Genomic DNA, 21293 nt, shown 5'->3' with positions numbered 1-21293 from the left:
AAAAAAAAAAAAAAATTAAATTAAATGTGTCTGAATAAAAAAAGTTTGCTCCAGAGAAGGTGCATATTCCTACAGTCCTGTTGACATGATTCAGTTACTCAGCAAATTTTTCAATGCATGAGATATGTCAGGCCAGCCTTTTCAATTTATTACCCATTTGGAGTTCATGAAGTTACTGTATATGTCACTGTCCTTCTAAATGTTGCTAAAGTATATTAAGGTAAGAACTGCTGCTAGCAACTAAACATAACACCCATGTATGATTTGATTGAATCTTTTTTTTTTTTTTGCTTCTATTTTAATTTTTTGTTTTTATTTTTTAAAATCCTTTTTCATCTCATTTTCTGTTTTAATGTTATGCATTCAGATCTTGACAGCGTTTGGTAAGCATATGTGCCATTCATTGCCATCGTTTGGATTTATATGTGGTATCTGCTTTTCTTTGATTTGCACATGCTGACAACTCTAGTATTTATAGCCCCCCAAAATTATGCTTATTTAAAAAATGTGGGTCCATTTGTCTACAAATTATTGCTGATTTGAGAGCTTTCGTTCTATGTTATAGGAAAAGCTCATACCAAACTCCATAGAGTATGAGTCATCAAAAGTACTGTTTTGTGAGCATTGCTGTTAGTGGAATAGTTGTGGGTTCTTTTCCTGCCTTTATCACATCAGTAACTTCCCTGTTCAATGCTGCATGGAATAATGGAAATAAACACCAACCACAGATGTGGTGTACCTATCCATGAAAATTTAGGATCACAGGAAAATCGAGGATTGTGGCCTGATCTCATTCCCTAGCTATTTCCCCAAGAAAATCATACAGAAACCTTTGGCATTTCTATACAGAATTAAACTTGGCTATTTCTTTTTAAAGTTGGCTAATGTATTCATGGCACATATAATTGTTAAATGTTTTTCAGGTATATGGAAACTGGACGTTTGGAACCATTGTTTTTACAGTCTTAGTATTCACTGTAACTCTGAAGGTTAGATTTTTACTTATTCAAATATATTTAATATATTGTAGTACTTTCTGGTTGTATCCTAATACATCATTTTTATCTTGTATACTTTATTGGGAATTGTTATTCAAGCCTTTGTCTGAATACTTACTAAAATATGTATGATATTAGGGATTTTGGCATTTGTATACTATTTGTGATCTCTTTTTAGTATACTATTTCCTCTTATTTAGTTTTAATTTGAAAAAAAATTGAAACACTATACTTAGATTAGAATATTTTTTGTGCTAATTTGAAGGAATTGTGATAAGTGCCATATAAATGTACTATGAATAAGTATGGGTCTGTATTTGTTTATTTTCATGTTAAACACTTGAATCTCTTTTTAAAATTACATACCTGTTTAAGAACCCCAGGCCTGGAAGGAATTTGGGTACTAAAGACATTATATGGGCGGCGCCTATGGCTCAAGGAGTAGGGCACTGGCCCCATATGCCAGAGGTGTGGGTTCAAACCCAGCCCTGGCCAAAAACTACAAAAAATTTTTTTAAAAAAAGTTTTAGGACAGCGCCTGTGGCTCAAAGGAGTAGGGCGCCAGCCCCCTATGCCAGAAGTGGTGGGTTCAAACCCAGCCCCAGCCAAAAAAAAACTGAAAAAAAAAAGACTTTATATAAAGGTACATGAGTGACATAATGTGTGCAAAAGAGCTTGACAATAATAAAATTTTATAAAATGTGTTAGTCACTGAAATTTATGTTAGTGAGGAAATGCATGAAGATATACTGCAGGTAACAAAAAAAGGTTATTTTGGCAAAATTGGCATTGACATGCAGCCATGCTATGATGCTTCACTGAATGCTGCTGTTGAGGTGCATGATTTGGGTCTTATAGTTGAAAGTGGGACCAAATTCTATTGATAATTCCAGTACTGAGCACTTTGCATGGGGTCCAAGGATAAGTACCTTTAAATAAATTCCAACATGCTCAGTGTTCAGAACCAAAATGCAGAAATATAATTGTCAAAAGGACCTCTCTCATAATTTTCCTTCTAAATTTTTGTTCTTTGTTCATCTCTCTTACCAAATAAGGCTAACATACAGAGGGTACCAGAAATGTCTACACATTTTAAGAAAGGAAAAAACTGTTTTAAAATTGTAATAATCCATAAAATTGTAATACTCAAGTCTTATGTTTGACTTCTCCAATTACAAGAGATACGTGATATGATATATAAGGTAACAAATGTTATCAGTATATGAGTATTGCAATTTTAATCAGTTTTTTCTTTCTTAAAATGTGTATACTTATTTTTGGCACCCTGTGTATATTTTCAGTAATATTTTAGGACTTTAAAAAGGCACATTACAGTTCATCTCAGTTTAGCCACTTACTAGCTATGTGTCTTTGGGCAAGTGACTTCATTTCTCTGTGCCTGTTTCCTGTTCTATAAAGTCAAGATGAAAGTAGCACCTACACCTCTTAGGTTTTTTTGTGAGGACCAAATTAGTGAAGACATGTAAAACACTTAGAATGGTGTCTGGCACTTAGAGTATGCTCATTATAATACATGTAATTTATTGTTATTATTAGTAGTAGTATAATTATGTTTGACAAGATCATGATTTGAAATAGAAGCCTCCCTCTCCTTTTTTTCCCCTGGCTTTGCATAGAGTAGCCCTAGAACAGCGGTTCTCAATCTGTGGGTCATGACCCACAGGAACAGTATTAAAGGGCCGCGGCATTAGGAAGTTTGAGAATCACTGCCCTAGAGGTTCCAAAAGCCCTTCACAAAATCACCCTTATTGAAACAGCTTTCAGGTGTACCTCAAAAGACATTTGCTTCCTCCTCTTTAGACAAGTATTAGTGTGATGTTTTCCCTGGCAACTCAGAGGGTAGGAATTCAAGACTGGGCTACATTAACAGTGTTATCAATGTCCCATTTATGAACAAAAAACTGTGAGACCTGAAACCGTGATGTTACAGCAAGTAACAAAACTGAGACACTATCTCCTCTATTAAGAGTTAAATGTTCTATGCCAGGCACAGCGGCTCATGCCTGTAAATCCTAGCACTTTGGGAGGCCGAGTCTGGAGGATCAGGAGTTCAAGCAAGAGTGAGACCACTGTTTCTACTAAAAATAGAAAACTTAGGTGGACATAGTGGAGGGTGCCTGTAGTCCCATTGACTTTGGAGGCTAAGCCAGGAGGATTGCTTAATCCCAGAAGTTTGAGGTTCCTGTGAGTTGGGCTGATGCTGCAGCACTCTAGCCTGAGTCAGACTTTATCTCAAAAATAAATAAATAAATAAATATTTTTAAAAAGAATTAAATGTTCTAGATATTAGCTCATGTTTTAACCAGATTTCTGAGCGAGCAGAGCAGCCCACACTTTGGATTTTTAGGTCACATTTTAAAACCTTAGGCACCACAATATGAAAACATGATCAGTCCTGACAGACACCTGAAGATATTAAAATGTAATGCAACTGGACATTTTATTAATTTTATGAAATAGGCATAGGTTTTATAATTGGAAAGGTACATTACATAGTCAAACCCAAGTTGCCTTTGCATTTATTGACTTAGTTGCATTTGAGCTTTCATACCTTTTTTGTAGTTTGTCTACCTTTCCTAGTTTACTCCTCTCTCTCAACTGCTTTCCAACATGCCCAGCCTCTACCGCTAGATCTTTTCCTTTTGCCATCACCTTCCTGGCAGCCACTACCTGAAACTTGGAGCTCCAGCCTCCTAGATATTAGGATTATCTCATTCCTTGCCCATCTCCCAGCACTGACATATTTGCAACCCCACTCCTAGCTACTTAACTTGACTGCAACTTCATGCCTTGTACTGTACAGTTTAGAGGCTAGGGCAATCTCTCTGAAAAGCCTGGATTCTGTTCTTTTAGTTCTACTCTCCTCTGGATCTCTGGCTCAAGTTAGATCCTCCCATAGGCATCATATTGTTTATAAGCTATCAGATATCATAATGTATTGCCTGGTACATTTTGTATCCATCATGAAATCTCTTATGTTGTCTTTTCAGCTCGCCTTGGACACTCGTTTCTGGACATGGATAAATCACTTTGTGATTTGGGGTTCTTTAGCCTTTTATGTATTTTTCTCATTCTTCTGGGGAGGAATTATTTGGTAAGCAGGTGTACTTGTGTGAGTAATATGTAAATAACAAAGTAGATATATGTATGTGTACATTGTATATGTAAGCATTTGTTATACTTTTGAAGTTTTGATTATATAAGATGGTAGGTATTTAATATTAATGGATCAGAGGTCTTTTGTAGTCAGTAATGCTACTAATTTTAGGTATTATTTTAAATACAAGTATATAGACTACAGGAGTTACTCCAAAGACCTCTCTCTGGTAGCCCTGTCTTCTTTCAATTTGAAGGTATGTAAATAACTCTTTCTGAACTGAAAATGTAATTTTTAGCATGATCTCCCATGTGATTTTCAGGAGAAATACTCATCCTGTGAAGTTTCCACCTAATGTATTTGCCAATAGATAAATTACTGTCCATTTGTGTCACTACAGGTGTACTCAGAGTATAGTATGTATACTCAGAAGGTTATACTTTGAAATCATCATCTCACTGTTTTGCTGAGGGTAGAAGGTAGGGGAGAGAAAGGCAGACTCCACAGCTTGTCCTTAAAGTTCATTCAGTTCATCTTGGTTTAATAAAGGTTTGCTTAGAATCAATTTTGTGCTTGGGACTCTGTGGGATACTCTGTGTACCCTGCCTCAAGGACATTTGAGTCCAGTTAGGGACACATAAGCTATTATTGGGTGAGCTATAAGAAATGTAAATAAGTTAGATTTACATCTATTTTTCTTATGCCAAGAGACTTACATTTTGTTTTTAAATATCAAAGTCATTTTCATTAGCCAAAGGCTTCCCCTGCCAAGGATGCCAGTGAGATTTCAGAAGTACATATTTTCACTGCTTTAAGCAAAATTTTGCATACAAAACATTTCATTTTATCACAGGAATGTGAAGCCCAGATTTATGTCCCTTGAGATTTAATTAGAAGAAACTCCTACTATTTCAAAAACCTCTTTTTTTAAATAAAAGCCTTAAGAAATAAAAATATGAAAATTCTAATGCAGCACCAGCTCCAAAATGTGTCATTACAGCTTATATTTGACAACTCTGTAGGTAATGACTGAGCAGTAAAGCTGAAAGAGTTCAGCTGTATATTTTTTTTCAGCTGTATATTTTTAAATAATATAAAAATAAATTAAAGTTCATTAACCTAATGGGACATACAGTTTGTATGTCTGCCCAGAGTACTATAAATCTATCTATGAATCTGTGTAATCAGCATTTGAACTAATGACTTAAAAATTTCTACAAGAATAAAATGTTTATAGCAAACTAAACAAGTTGCTAACCCTTTCCACATACTATTCTTATGGATTAAAATAAATCTTTTAAATGGTTAAGACATTATGACAGCTGTTCCTATTCATTAGCATATTTACTAAAAATGAAATGTTAATAAATTTTATTAACTGAAGTGCTACCTTTAAGTAGAGTTGTCTAAGTTGAGCTGCTACAAAATATAAACTTATATTGTAAACTGACCAATAAGATGTGACCAGAAACTTTACCTGAATTCTGATTCTACCTAATATATATGGACATGTTCTAGCCAAAGGCATTGAGACATACCCTTCTTTTGGGTTGAGCAGTGAGAATGATGATTTCTAATCTCTAAACCCCACTGAGGAATAATAGCTTTAGTTTTTACTGCCTCTTGCAAAGGTCCATAGATGCCATGGTGTAAAAAAAATAATCTGGGAGATTAACCAGAAGGTGTGGGGATATGGTGCAAAAAAACCCACTCTAACTTAGCTGTTAGTTGTCTGATGGACCCTTGTTGTGACTTAGTTAACCACCTAGAAAATTTTTCAAGGTGCTCTTAAGAGTTACTGTGGGATAAAGGTCTCTAAAAGTCTTTTCTGTGTGATAGAACTTTCCTAGAGTGCTTATGTGGCCCAGGTCTCATGAGTTTCCTCTATCTCACTGTCCTGTTCACTTTTATCCCACAATCTAGTTCTCACATATAGAAAGCCACAAGCTTAGCTTTATCATGTTACATAAGGGTGCATGAACATTAATCTTTAAATGAGAAACCAAGTTGTCTTCAGAAAGCATGATGTGTCTTCTAATAAATGGGACCAATTAGTTACCTCCCTAGAGCTCTTATTCCTAGGAATAGACTGGTGTACATCCGGACGTTGAGCAGCTACTTCATCCCCCTCTGCTTAAAACAGCAGTAATTTTAGCCTCATGAGGCTCTCTGTAGCTCAGGTCAGACCAGGAAAGGAATGCTGGCTGTCCTTCTCAAAGACCACTTAATTCAGTGGATGACTTGGAATGAAATCTAACTTCAGAATAAGAGAGTCTCCTGAATTTCTGGATTCCAAGGCTTAATGGCCTATTAACAGTATTCCACTCTGTATCAGCCTGTTTTTGCATACACTGCTACTCCATATGTATTTGTAGATGAAAATAGTAGATTCTTACCATTTGAGAGATATGATAAACTCTACAGTTGTATTTATATTTACATAGGGTTTTTTTTGGTGAGGGACAGTTATAAAAATGTTTTTTTAATTTCTAAATGTGCAGTATAAATCTATCCTCATCTTAATAAACAGCTGAGGAAATAAAATGCTTGTTAGGATAAAAATGAATAGTCCTTTTTCTTGAATATCTTTGAAGCTGTAGCATTTTCTAATTCACCAGTTGGTAGCTTTAGAGTTGATTGCCTGATTGTTTTCAAGTCAAATGCATTTTGTTATGTTTTTCCCATTTGATTACCATTCCTTTTCTTTCTAAACATTTGGTAAATGAAATTTGTTTACTACCTTTGGGATATTCTAAAGAAAATTATTTTTATTAACATGTGTAAGGAAGATTTCTTTTAAATGTAAGAGAGAATTTCGATTAAACTTGTTTCATGTGACAGGAACTGATTTTGTTTTCCCATTATATGCTTTCTTTCCATTCCAGGCCTTTTCTCAAGCAACAGAGAATGTATTTTGTATTTGCTCAAATGCTGTCTTCTGTATCCATGTGGTTGGCTATAATTCTTCTAATATTTATCAGCCTTTTCCCTGAGATTCTCCTGATAGTATTAAAGAATGTAAGAAGAAGTGCCAGGGTAAGAACTAAGTTTATGTTATAACCTGATTTTTGGAAGGGGCTTCGACAGCTGCCATGAACTAAAATACTTATTTAGAGAATTACATTAGTTACAGCATGTTAAACCCCTCCTTACAGGTTCATCACTTAATTTCCTCTTCTGCATAAAAAATATAGTAAAAACTTCGTTATCCAATGCAGGTGGTAAGTAGATTCCTTAATAGTGTTCTGTGTGACCTTTAGCAATCCATATGGAGTATCTCATATGCTCCATATGGAATTTTAAAAGGCAAAAAAAATGATTTAATTTTGTATTAGCCTAGAATTTTCACATCAGGAATTTCCACACCAACATTTCAGCTTTAACCTTAGAAATTACCCTGTGGGCTATTTGCAGATTTTTTTTAGTTGATAATCCCAATTTGCCTCTTTCAAACCTTTCCCCTTCCTTTAATTATAGTGCTGCTTAATCTCTGTGTTGCTTCTAGCCCTACCTGTCCAGAAGTATATTGATCCAAAGAGAATCCTCTGGATGTGATTTCTACATCCTTACCTTCTTAACACACTTGTAAAAATTTAACATTGTTTTATGAGTGTGTTTTTGTTTTTACCTATTAAGTTGTAAATTTCTTGTGAAAATGAAAAGTTACTTTCCTATGTCACCTTGTCATATCTTTTGAACATTTAAAAAAAAAACCTTTAAAGTGAAAGGGGGAGATGAACATGGAAAATAAAACTTTCGGCAGATTTTAATCAACAGGTTAGGGAGTGCCTGTGGCTCAGAGGAGCAGGTCACCAGCCCCATATGCTGGAGGTGGCAGGTTCAAACCCAACCCTGGCCAAAAACTGCAAAAAAAAAAAAAAACAGGTTAATTAAGTATGTTATAATTCTCTAACACTGGCCGATTTTGTTAAACAAAACCCTGTTTCTGTCATATTGACACCAACTAGATCTTCTAGCCCCTCCAAGGCAGTATTTTCAGGAAACAGTATCAGCTACAACTGCCTCACCTCTGATCAAATTTGCCAGCCAGTTTAATCACAAAGCTGGTATATCATTATCATTTTTGCCTCTTGACTTAATAATAGAATCCAGTGGTTGATGTTATGCACACATGGGGATCTGAAAAGACAGCAGTAGGGGAATCTTTAATGATTAGAAGTATAAAAAAAGGAGCTTTATATTATTACAAGTCAGTGTCAGTCCCATTCAACACCAACAAAACAATCAGTGATATAATCTACATTGATTCTTGGTATACAGGACCGATCATTATATAATTAAGTGGTCAGAAATGCCCTGAACTCCCTGCCTCTGCATGCCTTATGGACTAAAACTAGATACAGTAACACGAGCCTTACTACAACTGCCTTAGTCAATTCTTGAATCCTTCTAATAGACCTCCAAGTAACTCCCTCTAGCCTGGTGTTTAATTTTGGAATGGAAAAGTAGCATTTAATTATGTAATTGTACCTTAGTATCAGTTGAACAGGAGTAAAACAGATTGATACAACAGGTTTCTCCCAGAATGGTGCAAGTGGCAATTTGCATAAAGCCAAATAAAACATTTTGCCATAATAAAATGTTTAGTACCTTTTTACAATAGCAAATTTGTCTGAGGAGGATCTCTTGACTTGCTTTTTCATTCTTGGCATGTGAGCACACTTTTGAGTGTTCCTAAATGTTTTTCTTATTAATGGATTTCATGTTAAATAATGGCTCACACCAGCTTCATGTTCAAAAGATGGTACAAAAATCTCAGAATATAAAATCTTTAAATACAGAGTGGAAATAAAGTTCGTGTGCAATTTTAAATAGTTTAACATAGTAATTTAGCACAGGAACTTTACAGACACCCTGTATGTCATCTTCTTCCTTAGACCCTTTATTTAAAACAATTAGACACTGGTTAGAGGTGACTTTTATATGGAAGTGCTACTAGGCAGTCACAGATACAGACTTAGAACATTTTCTTTCTATACAAAAAGTATAGAAAGATTCTAAACTTCTGTTGAAAGTATGGTGTTCTCAAACTATAGTTCTTTTTACTTAGCAGCATGGAATTTTACCAGGGAGTCCAGCATGAAATTTGTTTGTTATGGGTTATGTCCATGTTAGGAAGACTTGTAGTGTTTGTGCTGTAGCTTGGCATGCTAATGTGCTAGTACAACAAGGAAATTTTTCCATAATCATTTTCATTCATTCGGTCATTCATTCATTGATTTCTACCTTCATTGAACAAATAGACATTTGTTGAACCACCTACTGATGAACATCTCTCTTTACATCCAATGTCTGAAATGCTAAATGGCTTTTCAGACTCTAAAGAATGTGAGAGTTGCAAATGAGGCAAAAATGTGTGGGCACTCAGCAGCACTACCTCTTTTTTTTTTTCTTGTGGGAAAATACAAGAGTGAAGTAGTACATATGAATGCATAAAGGCCAACTGAAACATGAGAGTCACAGCTATTCTAATAAGTCACATTTGTTTACATAAGGCCCTATTTGGCCATGGCAAAGGCCAACTTAGGGAGGAAAAGTATCTTAGTTTTCCCCCCAAATATGTTAGTCTTTAATGCTTAGTGACCAACAGTCTAATGTCTTTGGTGACTTCCTACTTTGTTCAATATTCCTTGCTAAGACAATGGCCTCATTTTACAGAGAGGCAAATTATTATTTTACACGGGATCTACTTTATACCCTGATAGGCTCCTTAATGGGAGAGAGTGTGTTTCCCTACCTAGTATAGATGATCCCTCTGACTTGAACCCGTAAACATCTTGGACATTTTGTACAATAGCCAACAATACCTGTGGCCAGTATGCTACCAGTACTGTCTTCATGTGGTCTGGTAGCTGCTTTGAGAAGAGTTACTTAGCAGTGGATAGTGAAAATGTATCTGTGGAATTTCAGAAAGAAGCTAAGGCTTTGTATTTAACAATTAGAGAAGCAGCCTTGAATGAATGTTGAACTCCATTCCATTCGGGGCACACTGCCTGAGGACCCAATATGAGTTAGTTACTGTACTAGGTATTGCTAATTCAGGGGTGATCAGACATGGCTTATAAGGAGCTCTAGTTATAAAGGGCATTCTTTATTTATAGTATATTCAATGATATGGCTTGTTATAACACAACTGAAATATTTCAAGGTCTGAATCCCTACTTCCTAAAGCCTCCAGTAAAAAAGGCTAGTATGGTGGCTTCTACCACAGTTAATTTTGTCATGATGATATAAAGAATTCTGGCCAGGCACGGTGGCTCATGCCTATAATCCTAGCACTCTGGGAGACTAAGGCAGGTGGATTGCCTGAGCTCACAGGTTTGACACCAGCCTGAGCCAGTGCCAGAACCCATCTCTAAAAAATAGCCAGGCATTGTGGTGGGTGCCTATAGTCCCAGCTACTCAGGAGGCTAAGACTAAAGAATCACTTGAGCCCAAGAGTTTGAGATTGCTGTGAGCTGTGATGCCACGGCACTTTACCTAGGGTGATAAAGTAAGACTCTGTCTCAAAAAATAAAAATAAAAATAATTCTGCTATCTTTAGAAATAGGTTCTCTTCAGTTGTTTAACTCAAGGTTATAGTTAAGATATGTAGCCCTAAGGTATCTTTTCAGCAATGAGGTGTAAATGCTAAAATTCCATTATTAAGGATGATAGGGCTTTTCTTTAGCTTCTAAAGTGACAAAGCTGTGTAGGTACTGGTGGTGTATTATACAAAACCATCAAGCATTGAATAGCAGGATAACACTTCGAAAGGAAATCTAAAGTTGGGTATTTGAAAAAGCTGTCCCCTCTAAGCAGTCATTAGCCATCTCTAAATCAATGAAATACACTTGAACTTTCAGGAAAAGTAAATACCACTTCACATTTCCAATAGAGGAATTTTTACATATTCTTATGTAAAGTTTTCTCATGAAAACTACCACTATTAAAAGGGAGACTTGACTTTGCTTGCTAGACATGGGCGGACTGATCCAATGGGAATGGACCCAACAACATGGCAATGCCTAGCATGGGATGTCAGCACAAACAAGAAGAAATACTCCTTCATATAGAGAGCTCTTTCAGAGTGGCAGACAGTTGTTCAAACCACATTCCCAGAGAAAGCACTTCGGAATTTTGGGGAATACCATTTATCATAATAATAATAATGGTAATAATGATAATTATTACTGTGATTCTTAAGGTGTCGTACATGTATAGTAACCATGGGTTCAAAGGAGAATAGCCCTGTAAATTATATTACACAAGAATAAAGTTGGATCCTGTTGTTGTGGCTGTTGAGATGGCCTTTATCCATTGGCCTCTTTGACGCCCTGCTAATTAAGCTAGTGTCAAACCTGTGTCAATTACTGTGAAGGAATATAGAAATTACATTGTTTTAGCTCATTATCTCCTGTCCTCCTCATCTCCCCCTCCCTTGCCAGTTGCTAGCTATGTTAGTTTTATTGCTTTAGATATTCTTCCCATGCTTTCTACTGCTTTCTGTACTTTCTTATTTTCTCTTTTTTTAATAAAGTAGCTTTAACACCTCATATGCTAACCCCTAAAATTTCTGCTTCATAGAAATACTTTCATCTGACAGTTGAATGCAAATTTTTCAGCACACTAAAATGTGCTTACAGTTGCAGTCATAGATAGGCTTATACATTAAACATGGAGGGTGGAAGACTTAGTAACATATTAATCTTTTTGTAAGGTATGTGCCCACAAAATAGAAGATAGAAGCAACTAAAACTTTTTGTCAAAAACTACATCTTTTTTTCTGTAGTTTTATCAATTAGTAATTTGCATGTTAACAACATATCATAAGCTTATATTTAAGGTAAAATATATAAACAAGGAAAAATTTAGCTATGTCAAAGTATGTGAGTAAATTGAAGTATTTTCCCTTTAAAAGTTTAATTGTTTATTAGACTCTGCTGGATATGTTTGTTACTTTAGCTGGTTTCATTTATAAGCCTATTTTTATTAGTCACTAAGTAAATAATATGGATAATGTTGATTAGGAGAGTTGTTCAGCTCATCCACATAGTTGACTACTCATCATCTGTTTTGCTTGGGCAATGCTAAAGCCAAGTACCTTATAATTTCAGGCACAGAATAAGAGGGAAAATAACCTCTTAGATTTTCTAGTTAAACTTTATTAATTTTAATGATTTTAAGTGTCTTAAGGGGGAAAAATCATACTTAACCTAGGAAAAATTTAAAGGTCCCTGTAGGAAAAATAGAGAAACCAATCAAATTGTTTTGGAAGTAAGAAAGTTAAGCATTGGTCTGGAAATAAATGGGACTAAAATGTGATATCACCAGATTTTTTTCTTACTATTAGTTTTGATTAGGTTTTTAACCTGCAACTGCCTTAGAGCAGTCAGTCCCTTCATAACGTACTTGTGGATTCAGATAAGGGAGATGGTTACTTCAAGATAGATTGGTAATTGGTGATGAACCCTGGGCATAGCTTTCTGACCAATGGGTTTTGAACAAAAGTAGATTAGAATTAATGATTACAGATAAGTCTTATGTTAATGAGAGGCATATTTTAAAGCTATTTTATTTAAAATAGTCTATTTTCCTGTTAGCAAAATCATTTCAAATTGATATGTGGAGAAATAGTAGTTGGCACATAATCATAGACTGTTCCTAACTCTAACTCTACTTTTGCTTCAGTAAGTAATGTCTTCAGAACTAACATGTCATTTTTTTTACTTCTAATTCTCAGAGTTTTTTTTTAAATGTCTTACATTTGAGAGAATATTTACTTTTTTTTTTTTTTTTTGGTTTCTGCATTTCTCTTTTCTACTGCAATTTTCCACCTTTTGTGCAATTGTGAACAAGGTAACGAAACGCCTCCCTTCCTCAGGAACATCTACTATCTTCATGCTTTCTCAAACTTCCAGCAATCACAGTTTCTCTTGGAGTGAATAAGGTGATTTCCTTTCTTAATGTACCAACTTGCTTGCATTCTCATTTGCCTGACACCATTTTCTGATTCTTTATGAAAAATTACTTCTCATTACTCATTTTTACATCTTCTATTGATACTTAGACAATTTTGTCATTTTCTTTTAATCATTTGTTCACCTTCTAAATTGTCACAATAGAGAAGTCATTTTCAAAAGCTTGAACTGTAGGTCTGTAGGCTCATCGATCCACAGTATGCAGTGGTAGCCATGGTATGTCAAAGCCAGTCTGTTTACAGGAGAGGAATGTTTTGCACAAATTTGTGTTTGTTTGATACACTCACAGCACTGGCACAACTCTCAGAGGTGTTCACCAAAAGGATGGTAAGGTTTACTAATCAAACCATATTGACTCATCCTGCCATATAACCTACCAGTGCCATTTCAAAAACCCAAGTTTGCCACTTTACTATTCTCTCTTTACTTTTATCATGAAAACAATTCAGTTCGAGTTGGAGACTTTGTTAGGCCTTTAATTGTATTCATTTGAATGTTATGCATTTGCTGTATAGTATAATCATTTGTACTTTTGGCTGGAAGAGTAGTCTATAGGAAATGATTTCTTCCTTCTACATTTTTTATCACCAGGTAGGTTAACCAATTATCTCAATGCTTTTAAGTATCTTTGCCTCACTATTTCAGAGAAATCTGAGCTGTAGAAGGGCATCTGACTCATTATCCGCCAGACCTTCAGTCAGACCTCTTCTTTTACGAACATTCTCAGACGAATCTAATATATTGTAACAGGTACCTAGTGTTAAACAAGTGGGCTGGCTTTAAAGAAACAGATTAACAGCATTATAAAGAAAAAATGAAAATATCACTCTCTAAATTTTCTCTGCTGTTGGTGTGGTGAACTTTATACTATTCTTTGCAAAAATATAAAGATGCATTGCTTGGAATATGAGGAAATACATTTTAAATTTTCCTAAGGCCCCCAAATAAAATTTTAGACTTTTTTCAGAGCTGAATGGTAACACAGTTTACTTAGTTTGCAAGGGGCAAGTTGTCATGGCAGTACCATTTTGTGAAAATGCTCATTAATATTGATCACGAAATGTAATTTTGATTTGTAAAGATAATTTGGGAAATTGAAAATAAATATTCCAAAATTGCATCTGTATAATATCAAGCTAGTTTAGCGTGCATGTTCTTGGGAATTATGTGAAAATAATTAAATGTGTTTGTACCTTCTTGTGCTGTGTCTGTGTGTTTGCAGGTAGTGTATATACCTAATGTCCTTATAATTGTCCTTGTAATTGTCTGATCCCCAAATATATGTTAACGAGCCAGTCTATGCTAATCATAACTCTTTTTAATGTCAAGTTTTATTCAAACTAAATGTTTCAACTTTCAGCAGTAAAATTTTTCCTAACCATTCAGGGGGATACTTACCTAATGATATAAAATACTTCATAATTAATGTTTCCAAAAATGAATAAATTCATTTTAATAACATATTGTTTCATTTACCCAAAAAAATTTTTGAGAGGAATTTATATGCCATGGGAGGAACCCTTAATGCAGAATGACTCATTTATGTGCAGTCTATATTTCCCTTGGCAGGAGCCTCTGGCACTCCACACCTCTGGAGTTCTTTTATCCATCTATGAGAATTTAGAGTAATTCATGAACATGGCTTGCAAGCTTGTCAGCTTGGAAACAATTCAGTGCAGCTTATGGCAGGGCAGTCTTTCATGAACCCATAAAAATTAATGATCGTCATGAATAAAATTGCAGGTCAGTTCACTTTGAAACCAACAAGGGTGAGTCTACCTCCTAGGCCCAGTTTTTCATCACCTATCAACTCCCCCACCCTCTGGCAAAGAATAAAAATTAAACTAATGAATCCATTGGTTCTTCTGCTTCCTGCAGTTCACCACAATCTACATCTTCACTGTTATTTTAGAAGCAAACTCATTTTGCCCCGATCTGCATCTTTTTATTCATTTATGAACACTCACCTCATGTCTTTTCTCTCAGTAATGAATCTGCTTCAGTAGCCTTCAAAGTCTTTGTCCCTTTTGATCCAGATTGCCTTGCTCTAAGCTGTGTGATTTTAGTTATATATGCTTCAGCTATACTATTTCCAGTTAATTTTGTATCCCCCTGGATTGCTTTTTTTAGTTTGGTCTGTGGTGTAGGGAACTGGGTTGGGTAGCAGACTCTGCTACTGCTTTTGGCCTCTCCAGGGTCTTATCTCCTATAGTGTCTAACACAGAATTAAGAAAGTATTTTTTAAACAGTTGTTTTATTTTTAATGTAGTTATTTCTTCCTGGAATAGATTTTCATGTGGTGTTCTCTCCTCCAGGAAATATACTTGGCAATTAGTTTAGGCACCTAGTTTGCTCTTTGGTTGGTAAGAGAGCTACCTGATTCCCTTCATACATTCTTATTATAAATAACAACCTTATTTTGATTAGAGTCACCATGACCCTGCTGAGTAGCCTGAAAACCTGATATAGGTTCTGGAGAATATGAAATATAGATATAAATGGAAGGTATCCTAATGGACTTCTAGTCCAACCATGGCAAGGGAGGTGTCCCAAAATGAGAAGAAAATAGCAAACTATTTAAGGCCTTCTACTACTCAAGTTAAAAAAGATTGAATTTTAGAGTGGAGAACCAAAGTTAGGGTCCCTCCCTTGATATGTGATTTCCATTTCTCAAGATACCTGAATTATACTTGATCAGTTTGTCTGGCATGCCCTCATCCTGATCCTGGTTTCTCCAGTGATGTTTAGAGGACATGGAAGAATCTACAGAATTTTAAGGAAGTTTTTGTGGTTCTCTTCTAAAAAGACAATGCATAAAAAAACAGAAGAGTCCAATTAATTCATAGATATATGATCTACCAAGAAGAAAATTAACTTCAATATGGGGGGGGGGTGAGGGCATGCTTCTTTCAGTGAAGGAAGAATATTTTCTTAATAATCTTCCCAAACTGAATATATCTTCAAACTTCCTTTGTGTAAATTAACACATCCACAATAAGGAAATCCATTCGTTTATTCAACATTGCCTAAGCATCCGCTATGTGCTAGACATTGTACTAGGTGCTAGAGATAGAAAGATAAAAAAAAATGCCCCTGTTTACAAGGAGCTTCCAGCCTAGAGGAAAGGATCATAGCAAGTACACCTCTGCTATGGTAAAAAGTAGTAGGAGAACCCTGGAGCAATCCAAAAGCAAAAAGCAAGCCTGGATCTATTCAGCTGATAAATGAAGAAAGAATTAAAATCTACTTGTAGTATCACTCTTTTTCCCTGCCCTGCATGTGAATAAAACTTGGCACTTGGTTAAGATAGTTACTTTACTTTCATAACAAAATTTACTACTTGATTTATTTTTGAAAATGCTAACCAGATGGTTTCACATTATTAAAATAAACCTTTTAACTCTGTTTATTTTAAATTTTTCAGAACCCGAATGTTGAACTGCCTATGTTGTTATCCTACAAGCATATTAACAGTGGTTACAGCTAAAAAAGAAAGCATGAAGAAAACTACAAAAGTTATCATCTCAGGATACTCAATATGCAACAAACTAAACCACTCTCATGTCTAGGGTTCAGAATAAATGTTCATTAAAATACCAAGTGATTCCTATAACTATTTACCATTGTTGTAAGTAGCCTTTATGGCCAAAGCTGTAAGTTAAGAATTATATGAAAGTTGAAGCAAGAACACTTATAATTCTGGCTTTAGATAGATTAATATAACTACCAAATGGGTGCTCTTTTAACCCATGACTTTGTGAATGGATTTAAATACAGTAGTATGAAGTAGAAGTTATACAATGAGAATGAATAGATTTTGCTAACATTACTTTTTTTTGCCTGGCAGAACAAATAGGCTGTTTGGAACTTTTCTCATTCCTGATGAATGATCATCTTAAATTATTTTTTCAAACATATGTAAGGAATACTTGAATATACATAAGGATAAATCTTATCAGTAGATCAAACAGAATCCTTTCTGTTCACCCACATTCAAAATTTGTCTTGGTAGAATATCCTTGCCAAAAAAATACCTTGAACACTTACATGGAAGGTATTAATTCCAGGTATCTTTGTGGAAATGAGAAAAGAAAATGTTTATTTTTGTTCTTCTGAATTAAACCCCACTACGAGTGTAAGGCTACTAGACATCAAAATCAGACATCATACATTTCAAAATCACTTGGTAGCCCCTCAAAATAGTTAGAAAATAAAAAGATTTTTCCAATGTGAATTTTACTGAATTTGAGGTAAGATATGTCAAACCATAGTTAGACAAAAATAAAGACCAATCTGAACATCAGCCCTTTATAGTTTTATGTGGAAAGAAAGGAAGAATAGCTTATTTTAATCTGTTAACGGTTTTTATTTGAAAGCAGTTGCATTCATGCATATATGCAGCACTTTTTTTAAACTTGCCAATTTGGGAAGAGGAGGGATTAAAATGGTTGTTCCCAAATGGTTGTTCAGCCTCTAGAGCCATGACTCTGTGAACATGAATGTTGTTGTCTTTCATAGATAACTTGGCCAGGGCAGTGGTTTAATGTTAAACCATGACGTTGATGTTGGTAAAGTCTGAAACTTGGTGGACTGAAAGGAGGTTTTAGCCTTCTGATGAGTTCACTTAAAAATAAATGTGAAATGTCTTTTCTTTTTTGGATATAATGACCACATTTGACTGCTAGATTGAAATGGCCTTTAAAAAATATTTTCATATCAGTTTTCATTTGTGTTTGTCTTTCTGGCATGCCTGTACCTGTATTATTATTAATGTTTATATTGTACCTTGATCTGGAAAAGTGTTGGAGTTCAGTCTGTATCAATATATTTATATAGTCCATATGGCACATTTGATTCTTCCACATGTATTTTGTGTTAATGTTTAGGTGTGATTTTTCTTAAATCCTAGAAAAGACATAATTTCAGCTATCTGAAACTATTCTGTCATTTCTGACCCTTTTTGATTATTTCATTTATTCTCATCTATCAGTATTATTTCTGAGTATCACAGCTTACTTAAGTGTGCCCTGTTCTGGTAGTCTGTATTTGAGATAAGCTGCTGAAAACAGCTTTATATTCTTTGCCTATTCCAAAGAGCTAAAATGTCTAACCCAGGAAAGCTTTTGATATTTTGTTGTTGTTGTTCTTGTCTTATAGTTGTTAATAGCTATATTGTTGTTGTTTTACAAAAGAACTGTAGTAACTGTGAATACAAACAAGAGAGCCACAATAGAGAGGTTTATTTAATTCAGAACCATTGGGGAGTTGATATAATCAGAATATCCAGGATAGTAAAAATTTAACTAGTTGCATATAAAATTTACTACAGAAAGAAAGATGAGGAGTAAGGGGGATTTAGAATCATGCCTCAGCTACATATTACACTACACTGCAGCTCAAATTCAGAATGGCAATGTTATGTCATAGCTGGGACTAAATCCTTGAGAGGGACCTGGCTTTCCTTTTTGAAAGAGATTTTATCAAACAACTAAAAATTGGCTGTGAGGTTAGCAGATGGAAACTTGAAATAAGCCATTCACTATTCCTAAACACTACAATCTAACCATTCTACTTTTGACAGCGAAGGGGATCATATGCCTATAATTTGAATAGTTTTGATCTGGCAAAATGTCCTTATAATCTTCACAACTATTGTCCATTGTTTGAGGATGTTACCTACTAAACTGAAAATGTTCATTCCATACCTACCACATATACACCAGCAACAGTATAAATGTAAGCCTAAACTTGCAAAATTCATATAATTTAGTGATGGAATTTTTTAATAACATGCAGTATATAAATGTGCAGATTTTATGCAAATGTTGACAAAATCATTTTTCAGCTTGCAAAACAGGACTGCATTATTACATTTTTCACTTAAGCAATTTTTTACATCTATGTTGTTGCTTTCTAAAATGAATGTGAATGCCATCTTTTATGAATGCAACTTGCCTTTTTCATTACAGAGATTTTTGTTTGATGTAATCAATAAACTTTGGTATGATACGATGTATATTTCAGCCTCGTTTCTGGGAAGGTCTCAGTTTGATATCAAAATAATATAGTAGCAATTTGGTGATAGGAAATAAGTTTCTAATTTCCTTTTGACCTGTACCATTCACAAAAGGTTGAATATTTCTATGTGAGTTCAGTTGACATTTTATGACAGTACCTAATTTGGGGAGGATAAGATATTTGTGGGAGTCTTTAATAAGACTTTATTTTGCTACTGCATAGATCCAGCCAAATCAGCAAATACATACTGAAAGTCTTTTGTGTGCATGGCAGTGTGCTTGCTGCCTCCCACATATTGCAGGTAGTATGATGAATGTGGTCTGTGGTCTGAGACTCCAACCCTTGAAATCATTTAATTCTTTTTTTTTTTTTGGATAAAAGCATCTCTATTTATTTATTTTATTAAATGATAGCTGTATACATTAATGCAAACATGGGGTACAGTGTAGTGTTTTCATATACAATTTGAAATACTTTCATCAAGCTGGTTAACATAGATTTCATTTAATTCTTAAGTAAGCCAAATACAAAAGAATTTTACAATAGCTTAAAATTGGTCCAACAATGTATGTGTACACACCGTCCCTCCCACTCCCACCACCCATCCTTATTTTGTTCACCCTGTACCCAAGACACTGTTAAAATCCCTTTTCTTCAAATCCTGCTATTCTTGACTGCCAAGAAACCAAAGTTGCTTCACTGAAGATGGTTGCATTGCATTTTTACACTTTAGACTTTAAAAGCCACTTTAGGTAGGCTTTTAATCCTGTTGGTCTTTGACCTATATTTAGTGCATATTTTCTTCTTGAGTGGAAAATGTGCTATATTTAAAGGCGAGCCCTGAAATTTTTAATGTTGCACCTTAGAGCCATGTTTCTCTCAATCCTTTCTTCTCACCTATAAAATGGTATTGAGGATGGGGAGGCAAATAAGGTGAAAGATTACAATTGCTTTATAAAGTGTCATTTGCTAATCAGATCAAAGCATTTTTATTTTTATATTTAGGTTTTTATTATTTGACTTTTTATTGAACTGTTGTCATTTACATTTTCACAGATGTCTTGTGTGCTTTCTAGCTTTTTGGAATCTTGTCTGTTCAGGCCTCTTTCCCTTACCCTGTCCAGCCCTACGGGGAGCTTCTTCTCTACCTCAGTGATTAGTCTGGCCAGGATTGGCCTCTACCATGGGTCTTGTGAGGGTCTGAGTGGTTTGGCCCCTTCAACAAAGAGCACAGGCAAAGGTTAGGGGCTGAGGTCATCACTATGGTTATTCAGTGAATGTGTTTGTGGCTAAAGTGCTGGATGCATACTAATGAAGCCAGAAGGCCTGGGTTTAGGGAATAGTTGTCAGGAAGAAAGAAAGCTTAGTTGTTTTGCAACTTAAATTATTTTTTAAATCTTTTCAATTTTTAAAATGTCCTTTTTTTCTATTTTAAAATTTTTATTTCAAAACATTGAGAGAATACAGTGTTTTTGTTACATGGGTGAATTATATTTAATATAATGCTAAAATCAGGGGTTTTGTTATGTTTGTCATCAGAATAGTGTACATAATACTGACAGATAAGATTTTATCCCTCACCTCCTTCCCACCCTGCCCCCTTCTTAGTTACCAGTGTCCTTTACAACACTTCATAATCATATATACCCATCATTTAGCTTCCACTTACTAGTGAGAACATGTTGTTTATTTTTCCATTCCTGAGGTACTTCAACTTCACTTAGGATAATGGTTTCTAGTTTCTTTCCACTTGCTGCAAAACACATTATTTTATTCCTTTTTATGGCTAAATAGTACTCCATGCTGTGTGTGTGTGTGTGTACCACATTTTCTTTATCCACTCATGAATTGATGAGCACTTAGGTTGATTCCACATCTTTGCAATTATGAATTGTGCTACAGTAAACATTCAAGTACAAATATCTTTGACAGAATGACTTCTTTTTCTTTGGGTAGATAATCTAGTAGTGGGATTGCTAGATGGATAGTTAGGTTTACTTTTAGTTCTCTGTGGAATCTCCATACTGTTTTCCACAAATGTATGAATTTGCAGTCCCAGCAACAGTGTATCTGCTGTATTTTTCATTACATCCATGCTGACATCTATTGTTTTTTGACTTTTTTTTTTTTGAGTCTCACCCTGTGGCCCCAGGCTAAAGTGCTGTGGCATCATCTTAC

At 34.9% G+C, this 21293-nt stretch overlaps 1 protein-coding gene across 4 annotated transcripts in view; it reads left to right on the top strand.

Annotated features, from left to right (window-relative positions):
- The window catches only part of ATP11C (ATPase phospholipid transporting 11C), a 209340-nt gene extending 190230 nt beyond the window's left edge, over positions 1-19110 (top strand). For 3 of the 4 annotated variants that reach the window (XM_023517692.1, XM_023517691.1, XM_023517693.1), the window contains 5 exons: positions 924-989; positions 4010-4113; positions 7002-7152; positions 13743-13847; positions 16522-19110. In XM_023517692.1, the coding sequence (XP_023373460.1) occupies positions 924-989; positions 4010-4113; positions 7002-7152; positions 13743-13844 (423 nt within the window). In that variant the 3' untranslated portion in view covers positions 13845-13847; positions 16522-19110. The remainder of the gene's footprint in view (positions 1-923; positions 990-4009; positions 4114-7001; positions 7153-13742; positions 13848-16521) is intronic. The other variant, XM_023517694.1, reaches the window with a different exon arrangement.
- The last annotated feature ends 2183 nt before the right edge of the window (positions 19111-21293 follow it).

The sequence above is a fragment of the Otolemur garnettii genome, unplaced genomic scaffold (assembly GCF_000181295.1).
Source record: "Otolemur garnettii isolate 467f Iridium unplaced genomic scaffold, OtoGar3 scaffold00117, whole genome shotgun sequence".
Lineage (NCBI taxonomy): Eukaryota > Metazoa > Chordata > Mammalia > Primates > Galagidae > Otolemur > Otolemur garnettii.
Note: the sequence above shows the minus strand (reverse complement) of the source record. Positions and strands in the feature narration are given on the sequence as shown.